The 20,265-nt window shown below is 42.6% G+C and overlaps 1 protein-coding gene across 9 annotated transcripts in view; it reads right to left on the bottom strand.

Moving 5' to 3' along the window:
- Nucleotides 1-1,100: 1,100 nt before the first annotated feature.
- LOC138836772 (endogenous retrovirus group K member 18 Env polyprotein-like) overlaps nucleotides 1,101-20,265 on the bottom strand; it is a 32,935-nt gene continuing 13,770 nt past the window's right edge. For 4 of the 9 annotated variants that reach the window (XM_070035423.1, XM_070035422.1, XM_070035424.1 and 1 more), the window contains 3 exons: nucleotides 16,408-16,492; nucleotides 12,721-12,941; nucleotides 9,681-11,634 (listed from right to left, as the gene is read on the bottom strand). In XM_070035423.1, coding sequence (XP_069891524.1) covers nucleotides 11,339-11,634; nucleotides 12,721-12,941; nucleotides 16,408-16,475 — 585 coding nt within the window. In that variant the 5' untranslated portion in view covers nucleotides 16,476-16,492 and the 3' untranslated portion in view covers nucleotides 9,681-11,338. Of the gene's footprint in view, nucleotides 3,596-9,680; nucleotides 12,942-16,403; nucleotides 16,493-20,265 lie in introns of those variants that run through there. The other 5 variants (XR_011375052.1, XR_011375053.1, XR_011375055.1 and 2 more) reach the window with 5 other exon arrangements.

Raw genomic sequence — 20,265 nt, 5'->3', positions numbered from 1 at the left:
TGTGTATGAGTATGTAGGTTGTAAAAGTAATAATGAAAAGCTAAACACTGGAGGCTCAAGCCTGTAATCCTAGCTACTCAGAAGGCTGAGATCTTAGGATCCCAGTTCAAAGCCAACCCATGCAAAAAGACCCTTACCTCCAATTAACCAGCAAAAGACAGAAAGCTGAGCTGTGGTTCAAAAGGCAGACTACCAGCCTTGCAACAACAACAAAAGTTAAGGGACACCATCCAGGCCCTGAATCCAAGCCTCAGTAGTGGCTCTCACACACAAAAAATAACCATGATACCACCACAGGATGTGCATATCTTAGGTAAGGATGCAGATGGATGGGATGATGACTGTATTGTAGCCCAGTCTGTGAAAAAACCTAGGTGAAATCTTTCCTCAATACATCTTCATTTCCCTCTACACATTTAAAATCACACACACACACACACACACACACACACACACACACACACACACACACACTTACATGGTTATATTTGTCTATATAATTATGTAAAATACATATCATACACACTTGCGTCTGAATTTTGTCCATCTTTTGGTTTTATAGGTAGTACAATATATCCAGGGTTTGGCTCATACTTGTAATTTCAGCTGCTCATGAAGGTGGGATCTGAAGATCACAGTTTGATGCCAACCCAAGGAAACAAATCCTCAAGATTCTTATTTCAATTAAGTAGCAAAAACCAGAAGTGGAAATCTGACTTAAATGACACAGTGATTGCATTGAACAAAATAATCTAAGCAAGATACCAGACCTCCATTCAAGCCTACGTACTGGCCCACTAGCACTCCAAAAGCCAAAATCCCCAAAAGACCAAACCAAAAATATGTCAAAATATTTTATAATTTTTGAAGCAAAATCCAATGAGGCAACGTAGTTTGTTGAAGATTTGGTGGTAAAATGTTGAAAAACCCCAAATTCCACATGTGTTTAAATGATTCAACAGACAAGCAACCAAGTAAAAATTTCCCAATAATGTTCCTTAGTATCCACTGGGACCCTTGACAAAGATTTTTTTCTATGCTTTTCAAAAAATCAGTTATTTTTCAGTAGTATAAATATTATAAGTTATAGAAGTTTTTTAAAGTTCCAAAGTGAATTGAATGTAAAACAAAAAGCACTTAATATTACCAGTTTCTATGACTCTGGTAGAAAACCTGTAATACTGTGGCCTTTATGAAGGAGGAGAGGGAAGACTGGTCATGAAATGTTGGGAAGAAGAGTTTCCAATTGACTGTTTGAAACCCAATCTTCTGCCCCCCACCCCAACAGGCAGAGGCTTGAACTCAGGGATTAGGTGCTGTCTTGAGCTTCTTCTGCTCAAAGCTAGCATTCTACCACCTGAGTCATGGCACCACTTCTAGCCTTTTCTGAGAAGTTTGTTAGAGTTGAGAGACTTATGAACTTTTATGTTTGGGATTGACTTCACATCTCAGTCTCCTGAGTAGCTAGGATTATAGTTGTTAGCTTCCCATGCCTGGCTTACATTCCACACTATTGAACACATAAAATTCAATTAGGAGGCTAAGATCTGGAGAATGGTGATTCAAAGCCAGGCCAGGCAGAAAAGTCTGCAACTCCATCTTCAACAAGCAAAGAGCTGGACTTGAGCAGTGGTTCAAGTAAGGTGAGTATGAGACCCTGATTTCAAATACCATTATGGGCAAAAACATAACAAAATAAAGCAATGCCCCAAATTAAAATAATAAAATTGCTCAATACCAAAATAATGGTCATTAAATAATGGTTTGAAAAGTAGAAAACAAATACACCCCTCCATAAATCCACATATAAAAATCTTCCAGCCAGATACCGGTGGCTCAAGCCTGCAATCCTAGCTACTCAAGAGGTTGAGATCTGAGGATCATGGTTCAAAGCCAGCCCAGGCAGGAAAGTCCCTGAGACTCTTATCTCAATAAACTACTCAGAAAACCAGAAGTGGCACTGTGGCTCAAGTAGTAGAGTGCTAGCCTTGAGCTGAAGAATGAGGGACGGTGCTTAGGCCCAGAATTAAAGTCCCATGACTGACAAAACAAAAAACAAAATCCAAAAAACAAAAAACAATAAACAAAAAAGAAACTTCCACAAAATATTTGAAATGGGTGAATTTTCAATAAGGAAACAACATTTTTCTTTCTGTTTTTTTCTTGCAACAGCAAAAGAGATGGTTTATTGTACATGTGTCACACTTGGCCACAACTATGAACAGAACTAGTCCAGAATGTCACAGGTCTGGGGCACAGGATCATCAGGGGATGCTTGGTTATGAGCAAGGTGTGTCTTTCAGAGATGATCTTGGCAATGAAAGTTCTGGATCCACTGGGAAATCACAGCGGCATGCAGTCCAACATCTCAGCGTCCCAGCCTATGGCATTCCTTATTCCTCCTGCTCCTCTGGCCTTGATGGGTGCACAAACTGGTTTACTTAGACCTCTGCCTCATCTTTCTTCTTTTGCCCTTCAGCCTGCGCATTCGCTTCCTCTACTTGGCTCTCATGGTGCTGTTTTTTCTAGGAAGATGGTGCTAAGGCAAAGAGCAGGAAACAACATTTTTCTACCTAAAGATGTCTGTGGGGTTAACAGTGGAAGAAATAGATTTATTACCAGATATTTAGACCAACATGCCAATTCTGACATATCTATGATGATAGAGACTAGCTTTAGAATGATAAAAATAAACCAAAGGACTACATCCCAAAGTACTGGACAAGGCTAACAAAGCAGAGTAGGGCATCAGGGTATAGGGTAAGAGCTATGTAGAAAAACTAGTTGTTCCTACAATGAAAAGTATTACCAGGCCTAGCAATTCAAGTTCGCCATACCAAGTAGATTTTGAAAAATAGTCTGTTACTTATTATATTAAAGAAAAATTTAAACTTGTAGGCTCTTCAACTTTATATCAAACAACCTAAACTTTGCTCAGGGGACATGGTACTTAATATTTGGATCATCAAGTGCCAATTCCAAATTTAATTATACAAATAATAACTCTACTAATAGAGAATGTTAATGGTTTCTTACAGATGGAGCTGAAGGTAAAACTGCTAAGACTTTTCCCACGTAAGAGACTATTCTTATTACACCTCTTCCCATGGTCTTCCAACTGCCTCAGTTCATTCATTTTTTTTTTAACCAAACTCGAATATTTCCACTTTATTCACCCAGATGTCCTTTTAACACTTCAAAGGCTGTTTTTGAGAAATAATAAAATTTTCAAAAGCACAAAAAATGCCACCCAAGTTAAGAAGTTTTGAGATCAAGCAGATGAAAGGGAAAATTTGAGTAAGGAGCGAGTTTAGTGTCCTAGCCATGACAAAATCCTAAGAGTTAGTGAGTGAACACATGACTCTGCACATATCCACAGAGTTGAGGTCACATGATGATTCTGGCTCCTGGTCCTCCTCTTTGCTTTCCTGGTCTGACACACCATTCTCTGGGATGCTGAGCTCTTCTTTAGGCTTTCTTCATTCCCCTCCAGTAACTCCTGCTTTATAGGCTTGCACAAGATAGACTTTTTCTTCATTTTGATATTTGGTTTAGGTTGAGAAAGCTATTTTTTCTCCAATTCAATGCTGTTTGCCTATAAAAATCACAATAAGAAAAACCCAACTAAGACAAGCATCCTTGGTTAAAGGCATTCTAGGTTGTAATCTCTGAACTTTTAGGGCCTACTTTACTCTTGGCTTTGACTGTCTTTTGTCTTCCTTCTCAATCAAACTCTCCCCATCCCCACTGCTAGGACTTGAACTCAGGGCTTAGAATCTGTTCTTGTTTGCTTTTTTTCCCCCTCAAGGTTAGTGATTTTCCACTTGAGCTGCAGTTCCACTTCCATCTTTTTGGTGATTAATTGGAGATAACTAAACCATGATGCTCAGATCTCAGCCTTCTGAGTAGCTAGGATTACTCAATGAATTTTCAGGAAGAGGCATCATGATGTTATGGGATTTCATGAAGTCATAAATATGATGATACCCAAAACCTTGAACAAGGACATTCTCAACTTCACCCCAGCATAACCATTGAAGTGAGGGATTTTAAACACTTATACATTAGTACTGCTCATACTCCCCTCAGACTTCAGGATCACACATCACTTTTGACTATCAAGCCTCACTGGTTACCTGGAACTCCCAACAACAGTTTCTGCTTTCCTTTTACTTGGAGACCTGAAACTTGAAGATTAGGATTTACTTTGTTCAATTTTGAGTCTCCTCGGTATTTTTCTTCAATTTTTGTTAATCAGTTTTAACTTGAAGTGATACTCTGCTAAGATCAAGGCAACCTAAGACATAGCATATCATTTTTAATTGTCTCTTTGCTTAGTTTACTTTAATCAAAGGATTAAGAAATCTATTATAAGGTTTTTGGTGGGGGTAGCATTGTGAAGGGAAGGGCAAATGGACAAATGTGGTGGAAGTACTTTATGTGCTCCTACAAAAGTAAACAATGAAGGTGGGGGAAAGTGGCTCACAACTTTAATCCTATCTATTCAGAAGGTTGTAAGCAGGAAAAATCAGTGAGTCTTATCTCCAAAAAACTACCAAAAGGCCGGGCGCTGGTGGCTCACGCCTGTAATCCTAGCTACTCAGGAGGCTGAGATCTGAGGATCGCGGTTCAAAGCCAGCCCGGGCAGGAGAGACCGTGAGACTCCTATCTCCAATAAAAACCACCAGAAAACCGGAAGTGGCGCTGTAGCTCAAGTGGTAGAGCGCTCGCCTTGAGCTGAAGAGCTGAGGGACAGCGCCCAGGCCCAGAGTTCAAGCCCCACGACCGACAAAAAAAAAAAAAAAAAAAAAAAAAAAAAACTACCAAAAGAAAGGAAATGGGTTGTAGCTCATGTGGTAGCATGCTAAGATTAAGCAAAAGGAGCATAGATATGGTACTCAAGCCCCGAGTTCAAGACCTAGAATAAGCACAAAACAAACTAACAAAACCTGCTGAAATTGCTTTAAGAAGGGTCTATGAGAGAAAAATGGTTAGGGTAGATTTGATTTGGGAACATTTGGTATCTGTCACAGTATATGCGAATAGATCCACTATAGGTTGCTGTGGAAATATTATTCCTTGTTCCATTATGAGCTATTTGGATTCACTATTTCAGTGTGAAGTGATATTTCTTGAGAGAAAATTGTCAGTTTGGAGCCCAGCACTGCTGGATCATGCCTATAGCCTTAGCTGCTCAGGAGGTGGAGATCTGAAGACCAATGTTTGAAGCCAGCCCATGAAAGAAAGTCCATGAGACTCATCTCCAAAAAACTACTAAAACACTCCTGGAAGTGGTGCTGTGACTCAAGTGGCACAGCACTAGTCTTGAGCAAAATTAGCTCAAAGACAGCACCCAAGCCCTCAGTTCTAACCCCAGGATCAGCATATACACAGAAAAATTTTAGTATGACTTCTGAACGAGGTTTTGTACCATTTTTCCATGAGTTCATTTTCAGACAGCACTATGTCCTGTGGGAGGCTTCTGTGTTCTGGCTTACATGGCATTTCTATTAGATGATATGTAATAGGCATCTACACAAAATTCCCTCACTCAAATTATATTCTTCAGTTAACAATCTATTATGGGAAAGAATTGAATTTCCCCATTTGTTTAAGTACTCAATGAATTTAACAGTATAAATTTGTAGATTGCTATTTAAGTTATATTCCATTTCTATTAGTTTACGCTCTTAAAGTTCTTATTCTTAGTTTATGTAAGTATGTATGTATGTATGTATTTTGTTGGCCATGGGGTCTGAACAAAGGGCCTGGGAGCTGTCCCTCAGCTTTTCAGCTCAAGGCTAGTGCTCTACCACTTGAGCCACAGTACCACTTTCTGCTTTTCTGCTTATGTGGTTCTGAGGAATTGAACCCAGGGCCTCATGCATGTGAGGCAAGCACTCTACCATTCAGACACCTTCCCAGCCCCTCTTTGTTTAGTTTTAAAGTGCCTTTAATGACCTTTCTTAATATAAGATGATATAATTCTATAACTATATCTAGTTTTTTTAATAGGTTGATGATTTCCCATAGATTCACCGCCATCAAAAGATACAAAGTATTTCCTTCACCCTTAAAAGAACAGCCAACTTCTGTTTCCTCAGAAGTTGCACAGAGGTTCTTCCTGCAGAGTATCTCATACTTATATCTAACACCATGTGACAGAACAGACAATAACAATGTCTTGTTATTCTGTTATCCTCAGAAAATAAAATGCTATTCAAAAAGACTTTGGACCTTTGTTTCCTCATGTTATTTATAATTTAAGGGAGCTCAATGCCAGACATTACTATTTTCTGTAGTTGTATGTTACAAGATCTACATTCATTCCCATGGAATATTTTATTTTTGTTGGGTGTGGTGGTCCTTGTACTAGGGCTTCAACTCAGGACCTGGTAATGTCACTTCAGATTTTTGCTCAAGGCTGGGACTCTTCCACTTGAGCTACCTCACTGCTTCTGGCTTTTTAGTGTTAACTGGAAATAAGACTGGGTAGGTGATGGAGTGGGTATGACTGTGATACATTGTATCCATGTATGGGAACGTCACAACCTCCTTCTTGTACAACCAATACTTGCTAATAAAAAGAAAGATAATTAGAGGTCTAATTGTTCACAGTAAGTTTCTTGTAATTTCCCTTCTTATGTCTTTCTCATTTTTTTCATGCTAGCATGTGTTCAGTGCTGACCCTTAGCTCTTTTTCTTATGGCTAGTACTTCAGCCACAGCTCTAGTTCATTTTTGCTAGTTAATTGGAAGAAAGAAACTATCTGATATTTGTGCCTAGGTTGTCTCTGAACCTCAGTACTCAGATCACAGCATCCTGAGTAGCTAGGATTACAGGTGAGAGCTACTCAGATCCTTGTTGTCTCCTAAATTATCCCATGTCCATTTCACAATGGCAGTCCATTTCCATGCTTCCCAGCTTTGCAGAACTAGCTTAATTATAATCCAACACCAAGTCTAACCTCACCACAGATGCTATTTTTTGTGTCATTCTCTGACTATAGACACCCTTCTCCTGGCTGATGCATTGCAACAACCTAGATGGCTCTCATACTACGCCACAAGGATAGGAAGCCAGGAAACACTAGCTTAGAAGCTGTAAAATCAGAGGAGCAAAAAGATATCGTAGTGCATTCTGCTGTGATCTTATTCTGATTTAAACAGCCTTGTCATCTATTACCAGGAGTAGCTTTGACATCACATTCTGAGTAGTGACTGGGTGTAAGCTGGTGTGTCCGAGCTGACTATAGTATTGTCCTGAGCCTGTGCAGACTGAAGAGACAAGCCAGTGCCAGTAGCACACACATTGGAATAACAAAGCAACCTATAGTTAGGCATTGCCACTCTTTGTTATAGAGTAATGAATGAATGACTCTCTAATTTCTTGACAAGAAATTCCTGCAGACCCATATGCAGCTGCCTCATCAGAGCAAGTAAAGAGCATGGTGCTGCCTGGAGGAAACACTGTGAGAAGCTGCCAGAAAGCATCTGTTTACTGGACTCATGGGGCTCCTCTGTCCTCTAGAATTAATGACAAATGAGGAGCAAACACCTCCCCCTCTAGGCAGACATACACAGGAAGAGCATTGCCACAGCACAACAGGGGACTCCCAAGACATACACTTGATCTGTGCTGTCAGAACTGAGAGTTTTATTTTTGGGGGGGAGGGTCCGGTTGTGGGGCCTGAACTCTGGGCCTGTGCCCTGTCCCTCAGCTCTTCAGCTCAAGGATAGTGCTCTACCACTTGAGCCAAAGCGCCACTTCCGGCTTTCCATTTTGCTTATATGGTGCTGAAGAATCGAACCCCCGGGACTCAGGCATGCAAGGCAAGAGCTCTACCACTGAGCCAACTTCCCAGCCCCAGAGCTGAGTTTTTAATGACACTTCATCCCACAGTGCTCCCTAAACCTTCAACCCAACCCTGCTCCTTTCATGTCCCTGACAATGTTTAGAGGCATCCAACATCCAGACTGAAGATGTTCCTTCATGTTTGGAGTAAGTCTGATCAGACTTTATATGGATCCACTGCTCAGTCAGGACTCTCGATCCCTCCCATCCCCATTTTGATAATGTGTGTCTCTTGACCTATTCCTGTCTTCTCTTTTCAAGATTCAGTCAGGGCCGGGTACAGGTGGCTCACACCTGTAATCCTAGCTACTTAGAAGTCTGAGATCTGAGGATCGTGGTTCAAAGCCAGCCCAGGGAGGAAAGTCCGTGAGACTCCTATCTCCAATAAACCACCAGAAAACCAGAAGTGGCTCTGTGGCTCAAGTCGTAGAGTGCTAGCCTTGAGTTGAAAAGCTCAGGGACATCACCCAAGCCAAGCCCAGAGATCAAGGCCTATGACTCAAAAATAAATAAATAAATAAATAAAAGAAAGCAAAAACATACAAAGCTCAGAATGGCAAGCAGCTGAAAACAGGATGGAATAAACCAACATTATCTATGACAGTTTTCAGATTATGCAGAGAAATGCCTGCATTGTTGAAGCCCAAGCCCATCTGATAGCTGAGTTTTAGCTGGCTGGCATGCCCATGATGCCAGGTAATGGTATTCACCAATTTTGTGATATTATTGGATGAGACCAATAGGCTTCAAGTTGGGAAGCTGAAAATTTTCTATTGATCTAGAAGGAGAAATATATCAAGACAAGAAATGGGATTAACACAATGCCAAAAGCAAAAGGCCATCCAATCCAAGGAAGACAGAATAACTCTGTCTCTGAAAAGATGATTCTCTCAAAGGAATCCTGAGCTGAGTATGGTGATCTATGTTTGCAATCTCTGAATTTAGGAGGCTGAGTCAGAAGTTAGGTTGAGACTAGCCTAAGTTCCATGCCAAGAGAAGAACACAAAACCAAAGCTCATCTTACAAAATAAAAGAAGGACTGGGAATGTGGCTTAGTAATAGAGTGCTGGCCTAGCACATACATGAAGTCCTGGGTTTGGTTCCTCAGTACCACATAAAGAGAAAGGCTGGAAGTGGTACTGAGGCTTGAGTGGCAGAGTGCTAGTCTTGAGCAAAAGAAACTCAAAATGAATGGTGTTAGGAAAAATGTAAAATTAATGAAATAACATCTCTCTCCCTCCCCTATATCCCTTCCTGCTTTCCTCCCTCCCTCCTTTTCTCAGTACTAGGGTTTATACAAAGGATTTCATGCTTAGGCAGGTGTTTAACTCTTAATCCACACTACGGCCTTTTTGTACTTTAGTTTTTAAGTTAGGGCATCCTGTTTTCTTCCCATCCCAGGACCAGCCTCCCATCTAGCTGAGATTATTGGAATCAGCCCAGCTTGATGATTGTGATCAGATCTCACTTTTTGCCTGGGTTGATCTTGGATTGCAATCCTCTCAATCTATGCCTCCCAAGTAGATGGTACTACAGGAGTGATCTATTATGCTTAGCCTTTAAAATGATCACTTAGAGCTGGGCACAAGTGGCTCCTGCCTGTAATCCTAGCCACTCAGGAAGCTGAGATCTGAGGATCGAGATTCAAATCCAACCAGTGCAGGAAAGACCATGAGACTCTTATCTCCAATAAACCACCAGAAAACCTAAGTGGTCCTGTGGCTCAAGTGGTAGAGTGCTAGCCTTTAGCTGAAGAGCTAAGGGACAGCAGTACCCCGGCCAAGAGTTCAAGTCCCAAGACAGACAAAAAAAATCACTTAGGAAGATAAAAGAAAAACTCCTGAATTCTCACATTTATTTAAATAGCGGCTGCCAGTCATATTTCATAAAGCACTTATGGGGCCCATGAAGTCTTTTATTTTTAAAATACAATAAAATAGTACTAGAGCAGTTGGGATATTGTTCTGCCAGTAACACAACTGTAAGAGCCTCGGAGGGAGCAAGCAAGCCGGCTACAGGCCAGCTCCACCGCCGCTTCTTCTGAGCAGCAAGCAGCCATGACTGGGGCACAGGCTCCTCAGGCCAGACCCTGCAGGCAGGGCAGCCCCTCCAAATCCCTCCAGTGGCTGACCTCAGGCCTCAAAGGCTCCAGCGCCGAGCTTCCTGGGCTCATCCCTAGGCTGGAGGTGCAGTGTGAAACAGCAAAGGAGCCAGCGAGACTCCTCCAGTGTCAGGGCAACCAGGCAGGAGTGGAGCCAAATGGCCAAACTTGCAGCAGCGACTGCAGCAGTTGTTGCTGCCTCGTGCAGCATGGGCCAGGGCTCCTGCAGCTGCTCAGGCACAGCCAGAGGTGGAGAAAAACTCCAGGACTGACACAGCCCCCTTCCACCCAATCTGCCTAAGATCTGGGAGCTGGAGTGGGAGCAGAAGGAGAGGGGTTCATATGGGTGTTGGAGGCATAGGCCTGCAAAACCCCATTTGAGCACCTGTGTGCCCTGAGGGTGGATACAGACATGCATCCCTTCCTTCCAATTTATTTATTTTTGTTGGTTGTGGGGCTTGAACTCTGGGCCTGGACGCTGTCCCTCAGCTCTTCAGCTGAAAGCAAGTGCCCTACCACCTGAGCCACAGGACCACTACCAATTCTTCTCGGGGAGGAAGGGACACCCTTTCCTCCATGCTGGGCAAAGGTTCTGCCCCGGTGCAAGACTCAGGTAATGGTTTGCTCAAAGTACCATTCGTGCTTCATCTACTTAACCACGTAGAACAATGCCTGGAGACCCCCCCCCCATGTGTAAATCACCTGTGCTTTACCTACTTTTACAACCTTGTTTAGTGGAACTGCTCCACATTTGTTGACAAGGATTAGCTTTTTCTGTTTAAACTCTCATTGTCTGTGCTCCCATAAAACTGTTTAACTCTCTGCCCCTGACTGAAGATTTACTTCTCCTGCTTGTGTGCTGTATATAAGCATGTGATGTTCCAATAAATTTTGTCTATACCCACATGGTGTAGTCCCTTCTTGCCTATACCACACATCGTGTTCCCAGATCCCGTTGTGGAAACAGCAACAGATGGGGTTATGCCGGTTGATGCCTCTGACATCTCCCCCCTTTTTTGTTTTTTAAGTACAACCGTAAGCAAGAGATCCTTTGCAGAAGGGATTTGCAGAAACTATTTTGGAATGTAGACAGCAATATCTTGACAAGACATAATGCAATCAATCCTGTAGAAACACTATGGGTAAAACTGTGCCACCAGGTTCGAGGGTCCAATTGGTTTAGCACAGATGCAATTCCCTCAGCCAGACCTTCATATCCCACCCCAGGGAGTTGTGCCAAGAAAGTCTCAATGACTTCCTGCTGTAACTAGTGGATGTCCCAAGTCAAATTTCCTTGCAAGACTGGCAGGTGGTAGTGAAGTCCCTGCCAAGTAATGTTAGAAGTGTTGAATCAAGTAGGAGTGATGCACAGTTTATTGAGCTCTAATCACACTTGAAGGTTAGCTGTTTCTGCAGATCAATTATCTGGTCTCCCATCCACTGCACCGTGTGTTGCAGGGTGTTCAGACGGGAATCAATGTCCTGTTTAATATTGTGCTGATGAGTCCATAGCTGGTGACAGTCCAGCCACTTCTCTACAAAGTCCTTGGTTTGGATGGAGGAATGCAGGGCCACTCCGGCAGTCGCAGCAGTCATGGTGATAGCAGTCATTTCAAGGATCACAGCTACACTCAGACCCAGGAATCTCCTAGTTCTCTTCAGCAGTTGCTGGAAGACTCCTGTCAACAAACCAACAGTGGGGCTCTCCTGCCAAGGTCGGGTGAGGTTAACAGGCACCCAGACCCCTAAGCGAGATCTTAATATCAGGAGAGACTGAGAAGGCATATTAAAAGAAATAGTATGATTTAAGCATGTAAAGAGTCCAGGCTGCGTGGGTTCTCATTGATTGACACTGTCCCTGTGGGCTAGGACATAGGAAAGTTTAATACAACCCTGTACAGTAAAAGAATGGTTCCTGTAAAATGTATAATTTGCCTCATGGGCCCTAGTAAAGTGACCAATCCAATTCTGAGTTGTATAAAATTGGGTGGCAAGTTTTATAAATGCCACTGCTCAGGCCCTAAGTGTCCCCTGAAGTTTATATGTGGCCTACGAGGCACAAGGCCTCCATCATGTCAGGTGAGCAAGCCAATGGGTTCTACATGATTTATAACTCCATTGTATAGACGTCACCATCAGAAGAATTATTAGTATACCAATCACCAACATGCTTTTCAGAATAATTGGCAATGAAACATCCATGAGGACCTCAATCTATAAATGAGATGTTATCATTATGCTGTATAATCTTTCCTCTAGGGTTTTGACACTGAGACCACTGAATAGAAACATAAACAAAATTCAATAATTAATGTCCTGGCATACTAGGTTAGGTGGTCGCCCAGTCTTATTTGTATAAGAATGATCCTTACCAATAAAATTTAAGGAAATTGTGCTGAATAGCCCCATATGATTGTTGATTTTATCATCAGGCAAGATGTATGCCCATACCTGTCTTCTGGTTGGTAAGCAAGGTGATGTCCCTAAACACAGTGGTAAAGACTCAAATCCTAAGGAAATAATATAAGGTATGCCTTCCTCACCTGGATGAGTAGGGTCTGCATGATCCCATGGTGGAGGAAAATACATGCTGTCATTTGTATACGCCACCGGACCTTGGTCTAGCTAATCCACTAATTTTAACAATGGTGGGTGAGTGACATAGGCCCAATATGCATGTTCACTACTCACTGCAGAAGTATTCACAAGCAGTGCAATCATGGCCAAAACAGATATTCAGGTATTCTAGGGGTTTTTGTACTGACCAGGGTGGCTTCGGTCTTGTGTCAACACCTTATTCTGACCCCATGTTGCTGGGGTCAAGCTGGTTTTCTTAAGATAAGGATGATGGCTTCCTCCAGACTTCAACCTTAGGTCTGCAAATCTGCGTACTAGATGTTCTTCCTCAGGGTTGTGTTGTGTTGTTTTTGCTTCTCTGGAGGTCGGATGAGTCAAAAAGGGACCCAGATGTTGCCAGTAGATCCATCTGGAATGATAGAAACGCTATTTTCACTTATGGGGCATTAGTCTTATTCTTCATTGATTAAATTTTTTAAACCATATGGGAATAGATAGTGAGGTGGTGCTAGAGGGATAAAATGCTTTTCAGCTTTAGTGAAAGGATCACTTTGAGTGAAATTTTAAAAATTTAGAGTAAATAAGGTTAAGGCAAAAGTTCCCTTGGGGATTCCCCTTTTTTGTTTTTTTAATAATTGAAGCTTAAATGTTTTATGGGTGTGTAAACAGTTGGCATTAGTCTACACAGGTTCATTAAAGAAGTTTTACCTAGGGACTAACTTTAGTAAACTCCCCTAATATTTTTCTGATTGTACACTGGCTTTTCGAATATGGTGTGGGGTAGTTTGTCAAGGTGACAACTTTTTACTAATTACATTTTATTCCAAACTAGAGTTTAGGCATAATTTTTTAACTTTTCATAACTGTATGGACCCTTTGGGGGGCGGCTATAGCAGCATAGCCTGTTTAGTACTTTGGTTTGTAAAAGATTTAAATAGTCTAGGATGTTTAAAGGTAAGCTCCATAAGAAGTTCCACTTGTAGGTGTTCAGTGGCAGTTTTGTAATTGACAAACAAGTTATAAAAGCAGACCTAACAGTTAGTGATTACAAATTGCATCAAGGCAAATAGGGTGGTTGAGTCCACACAACTGCCTGTAGACATCCTGGTATCTAGGCTGGAGATGGGGGCATTGCACCCAGCTTCAAGGCCTGGAGGTGGGACAAGTCTTACCTTGAAATCCTAGGAAAACATTACCTCCCCAAATGGGCGAAAGCATTGTTTAGCTCCTCAAATAGCCTAGGTGGGACAGGCAGGCCATCCTTTGGAATACAGATGTTTAGTGTAGCTCCTGGTGCTTAACTCTCTACTTAAGCCCTTATCTTTGAAAATTTAACATTTGGTCTAAATCCTGATATAAATGATCTTTTTAGTAATTATCAGACCACAATTTTGTTTTATTTTGGTGTTTATACCAATGTTTCTCTGCTTACCTGGGACTTATTTGTCTCAGTTAAATTTGAATTTTCTCCTTCCTTGTTCTGATTAATACCCTATCTCTTTACTTTTGATCTGGTCCTAACAATTTCATATTTTATTCTTAAACAAATTTATTTGTTTAGTGTCAGCCCAGAATTTACTGCCAATTAGGGTTTTAAGCACATACAGAGCAGTTTGGATTTAAGCTATTCCCCACAATTCACAACCTCAGCCTTTTACAGCCAACTATTACAAATGGTTGACAAGTTCTTGCCCAGTTATGCATGCTTATAAAGTAGCTTGCCATGACCTCCAGCTCTGATCAATTTTAGAAGAGCCAAACATTATTGCCAAAGTCCCAGGAGTGCCTCTTTCTATGTTAGGGTAAACGCAACCTTGACATTTCCCTTGGTCACTGGACTTGAACTTAGTGCCTGAGTGCTGTTTTTCAGCTCTCCAGTGCAAGGATTGCACTTTGCCACTTCGGACTCCAAAGCAACTCTGCCCGCTTTTTTGGCACTCTGCTGGCTAGTTAGAGATGATAATCTTTCTCTGCCTGGACTGGCTTTGAACTGCAGTTTGTAGATCGCTCACCTTTGGTCCTCAGCTCCACCCTCATCTGGGCCCCCTCCCATTTCTGGAGTTCCCTCCATACAACTGGTCTCTCCCTCTCTCCACCCAGACCCACCTGAACTCCCATCTACCTCACTTCCTTTTCTCTCAGATACTTCTGCTACCAGGATGATGATGGAGGTCATGTGCTCCCTCTTGGGGGAAATATGGCTCCTCTAATAAACCTTGTAATAATCTTTCTCCTTTGCCTGCCTGCCTCTGCATGGTCCCATAGGATGGATGTGTCTGATCCTCTTTCACTGGTGGCTCCATACTGGGATAGGTTCCCCAGTGCATTTGCTCCCCCTGCACTTCAGAAGGGAGTTCAAACAGCTGCCCTGGGACCTATTCTGAGATCCTTCACTCCAGTCACCAGAGGACCATCAAGGTAACTTTCTCCTGACTGAGTGCTCTACCAGCCCATCCAGCCCCACTAATTAATTCCCACTCCAGGGTAAGTGACAAGTTTGTCTGAGGTCAGGGTTTCTGATTCCAATATCAGTGGTAAGGCCACCTGAGCCTTTCTGGGCTAACTGAGCCCCACCCTCACCATCTGACCAAAAACTTGGCCAAGTGCTGGAATTAGCCACTAGAGGCCTACCATGGCCCAAGGACCCACCTTGGACCAACATAAGGACAGTCTCCACTGGTGGGGCCACCACCTATTTAGGAGCCAACCTGCACTGCAGAGGACACTCTACTCTAGGCACATGGCTTCAGGTCACTTACCATGGGAAGGACACTAAATTTCTTTACATTAAGGCCACCTGGCCTTGGAGGGCTGTTGAGTCCCCATCATTAAATTTGGCCCCACATTTAAAACTCCACTTCTGAGAGTGCTTGAGCAAGTAGCTCTCTCTCTCTCTCTCTCTCTCCCTCCCCTTAAACTTTGCCTCTTGCCAAAATTACCTGCTTGTAACCTCTTTCACAAGTATTTCATATGCTAAACGCTTTGGTTAAGCCCTGGAAGAATGTAACCAGTAATTGCTTGTTTCTACTCATTAGATAGAAAATGGGTGAGTTTAAGTCTAAACTCCCTGAAATAAAGGCCAACAAGTTTGGATATTACCAAAAGTGTATTAATCTTCTCTCTAGCATTGAGCAAGTGGTGGATGTGCCAAATTGGCATCTTGGTACTTCAGCTTAGTACTACCCCTTCCTCCTCCCCTGTCCTGTGGTGCCATTATGCTAGGCCAAGTGTATGTTCCTATTGCCTCCTGTTCACTAGGTTTCTTGTTGGCAAAGTTTTGTATTTTAAAATGACCACATGGTTCCATCATAATTAGAAAATTAGTTCCACTAAAATTTCAAAACTTTAAAAGTCTATTTTAAAATCTAAGCACGCTCTATAATCTGTGCACAAACATGTCTGTCTGTGTCTTATTTGACTATATGTAAGTGATTATGGTTTCAAGGTTACTCTGCCTACTAAAAATCTTTGTCAATGGAAGCTGTGAATTAATCTAAATTGCTTTAAAACTTTGTGACCTGACTAAGCCAAAGAAAAAACAGGCAGTTTTAAAAGACCTTGGAAAAGGACTTAAAAAAGACAATGTCCTTTACAAAGTAAATGAAATTGGTAACTAAGTTTGCTGTGAATTATGTCATTCCTATGTCCATTTATGCTAAGAGTTAACTATTGTTCACTGACCATGGCTAGTAAACTAAAGCTAAGGGTTTCATTCTCTGTTTTCTCCCCTGTGTGCCGATCAACTTCAATTAAGATCAAGGGACCAGAGTGACTATGCCCAGTCACAGCTGCCTAAACCAGTGGCACCAGCCTGCAAAAGCCAGTGTAAACCAGGTCTCTAACCAGTATATGTAGAAATATTGCAGGTTACCAACAGGAGGTGCAACAGTCCATACATGTTGGGAGATGCCACAGTCTCTCTCAGACTCTGGCCTTGCTTCATCTCACATGACCAAAAGCCTGTTAATTAAGGGTAAAACACAAGACACATTAGATATTTGGTTCTGTAAATGTTCATCGCCAGAAGTTAGACCATACGGGGTGTATGAGCAAAGGATAGAAATTGATTTCTATACTATTTTACAATTGGAGGTAAATTCCTAAAGGTAACAAAGACTGCAGAAAAAAAATATGGCCACTCTTTCTATTCACTGCCCACAGGACAGCCTACAGGCAAAGAATATACAGCCCAGTGTTTCAATGATGCATTTAAATGCAAATTAAAATAACTTTACAAAAAGGATTTAAAATGACATCCCCCTTGCAAAAATTTGAGAAGTTGTGGGGAGTGGCTGGCCTCCCAGACAAGTTTAAAAGATAAAATTTTCCTAAAGGTTTATTTCAAAGTAAAAAGAAATAGGATTATTCTAGTTTGCCCCTAAAATTTTTTGTAACAGTTGCCGGAAGGCCCACAGTAAAAGATAGGACAAGTTTGTCAAATGTAATTTAATAAGTAAAACCATGCTTATAAAACTACTTCCAGCCGGGCGCTGGTGGCTCACGCCTGTAATCCTAGCTACTCAGGAGGCTGAGATCTGAGGATCACGGTTCAAAGCCAGCCCGGGCAGGAAAGACCGTGAGACTCCTATCTCCAATAAACCACCAGAAAACCGGAAGTGGCTCTGTAGCTCAAGTGGTAGAGCGCTCGCCTTGAGCTGAAGAGCTGAGGGACAGCGCCCAGGCCCAGAGTTCAAGCCCCATGACCGACAAAAAAAAAAAAAAAAAAAAAAAACTACTTCCAATGACCATCTTTGTTGCTTTTAATTGGAGTAAAAGTGACTGTTTGTAAAAAAAAAAAAAAAAAAAACTCATTGATCTGCAGTTTGAAGCCAGTCCAGGCACAGGCAGACTAAAGTCCCTGTGAGATTGTCATCTCTAATCTGCCAACAGAGTGCTCAAAGCTGAGTTGTTTTGGAGTTTAAAGTGGCCAAGTGCTAGTCCTGAGCTGGAGAGCTGAGGGACAGCACTCAAACCCTGAGTTCAAGTCCAGCGACTGACCAAGGAAAGTGCCAAAGATGTATTTATCCCAACATAAGAAAGGCACTCCAGGGACCCTGACAATGTTAAAACATCCAGAGGCAATTACAAACAAATGTTTGGATGACAAAAGTGGTATCAGGTCCTGAGTTACTTGAGCTTGGTCCTCCAAAAAATTGATCAAGCCAGAAGGTCATAGAAAGATAAGTTTGTAAACATGCCTATCACCCATGTTGGTCTAACTGGGCAAAACTTTCCAGAGATCTGTGATAGTGGGTAATAAAAGCTAAGATTGTAGAATGTAAATCCCAAAACCCCTGTATCTCCTCAAAGTCCTAATTGGCAGTAACTTTTGAGCTGGTTAAATTCATCTGTTGAAAAGCTTGTAGAGCTGAGATTATGTTCCTATTGAGATCTGTCTAAAGGCCTACATAGGTAGGCATTCCTCTGCCAGACAGAAAATGCTTTTATAAACCAGGGTGTTAAACAGGCTATGCTGCTGTAGCCCAAGAAAAGGCCTGTACATTTGTTATAGGTTAAATGTTGTCTATAAGCCACTTTAAGCAGGCTACCCAGAGGCAGTGGGTCATAGAGTGCCAATCAGTCTCAGGTTAAAAGCATCTACTGGGCTTTCTTTTAAAAATCTCTGACAAGTAATTGTTAGTCAATTGTGAACAAGTTATAGGTAACCTCCATTTCATTGATCTCCTTGTTGCTTTAACTGGAAATAAAAAGAGCTTTTGTAAGAAAGTTCAAAGCCATCCTGGGCACACAAAAAAAAATCCTTCTAAAACTCCATCTCCCTACTAATCAGCACAGAACCAGGACTATCCAGCCAAAGGCTGAAAGTGGCATTGTGACTCTAAGTAGTAGAGCATTAGCCTGGAACAGAAGGACTCAGGGACAGTGCCCAGGCCTTGAGTCCAAACTGTAAATGCCAACCGGGACAAGCTATCCCAGGAATGGATGTTGAGACAATGGCCAGGACAAAGTCAGTCCTGACCATGGAAAACCATGGAAAAGAGTAAGAGATGCTACCCTAAATGGAGTCACTTTATGCTTTATGCATTGTTTCTGGCAAAACTGGGGCTTCAGCTTCCACCCCCACTACAAAGGCAGAGGAGGGGTCCCGCAGAGCAGTGGGGACCTCACAGATGAAGTCCTTCAGGGGAGGGGGCCTCACAGAAGAGGCTGCAAAAAGGGGTGTACCTCACTGGGAGGCCGCAGAAGTGAGAGTGCATTGTGGGGAGGCCACAGAAGTGAGAGTGCCTTGTGGGGGAGGCCGCAAAAGAGGGGAGGGCCTCACAGGGGAGACTGCAGAGGAGGGGAAACTGCAAAGGCACAGAGGAGGAGTTTAAACTTAAACTCATCCATACTTTTACCTTCAGTTACAAGGGAGAGGGAAAGAGGGAGAGGGAGAGGGAGAGAGGAAGAGAGGGAGAGAGGGAGAGAGAGAGAGCCAGAGCTATCTGCCCAAGCACTCACAGAAGTGGAGTTTTAAATTTGGGGCAAAATTTGATTGAAGGGCTCAGCAGCCCTCCAAGGCCCAGGTGACCTTAATGTAAAGAAATTTAGTGTCCTACCCATGGTAAGGGACCTGATTCCACGGGTCTATATTAGAGTGTTCTCCACAGTACAGGTTGGCTCCTAAAGGGGGTGGTGGCCTTGCCAGTGGAGAATGTCTTCATGTTTGTCCATTTGCATTCCTTGGGCCATGGAGGAGGGTTCCTTGGGCCAAGGTAGGCCCCTGGCACTTGGCTAAGGTTTGGCTCTGATGAGGGGAAGGGGGGCTCGGTAAGTCACAGAGGCCCAGGTGGCCTTACCACTGAGATATCAGAATCAGAAACCCAGACCTCAGATAAACTGGTCACTTACCCTGGAGTGGGATTTAATTAGCAGTGTTGGATAGGCTGGTAGAGCGCTCAGTCAGGAGAAAGTTACCTTTGTGATCCTCTGGTGACTGGCATATAGGATCTCAGGATGGGTCCCAGGGAAGCTGGTTGAACCTCCTTCCGAAGTGGAGGGAGGATCAAACTCACTGGGGAGCCCATCCCCACAGGGGCGACCAATGTAAGAGGATTAGAAAAAATCCATGCAAGGGGACCATGCAGAAGCAGGAAGGCAAAGGAGAAAGATTATTACAAGGTTTTTTAGAGGACCCATATTTCCCCCAAGAGGGAGCACATGACCTCCATCACTATCCTGGTAGCATGAGGATCTGAGGGAAAAGGAAGTGAGGTAGATGGGAGTCCAGGTGGGTCTGGGCAGAGAGAGGGAGGGGTCAGTTGTATGGAGGGAACTCCAGAAATGGGAGGGGGCCCAGGTGTAGGTGCTCATACTTCGAGCTCATGAATCTACCTGATTCTGGGGCCTGGATGAGTTGCCTTGATCTCTTCTAAGTCATTTACCATATGAGGCTTTTCTGAACTCATACATCACTGCAAATTGCTAGCATTCCTCCCTAGCACATCACTCAATATATTTTTTCCATCATATATTTAAACATATTTATGTGTATACATTCTCTACCCTCCCCCAACCCCACACACAAAGGCATAGACCTTCAAAACAAAGCTTTTCTTTTTTTCCTTGCTACAGTGTCTAGAACCTAATAAACTCAATAGATACAAAAGAGTGAGCTGGGTACTAGTGTCACACATATTCAGGAAACTGAGATCTAGAATCACTTTTTCCATTTATTTCCCATTTTGATTAAAATTTAAGCATTAAAGGAACTTTTAAAGAGAATCAAGACT

Source organism: Dipodomys merriami, unplaced genomic scaffold (genome assembly GCF_024711535.1).
Source record: "Dipodomys merriami isolate MVZ:Mamm:240054 unplaced genomic scaffold, mDipMer1.0.p SCAF_2593, whole genome shotgun sequence".
NCBI lineage: Eukaryota > Metazoa > Chordata > Mammalia > Rodentia > Heteromyidae > Dipodomys > Dipodomys merriami.
This window is presented reverse-complemented; position numbering and strand designations above follow the sequence as displayed.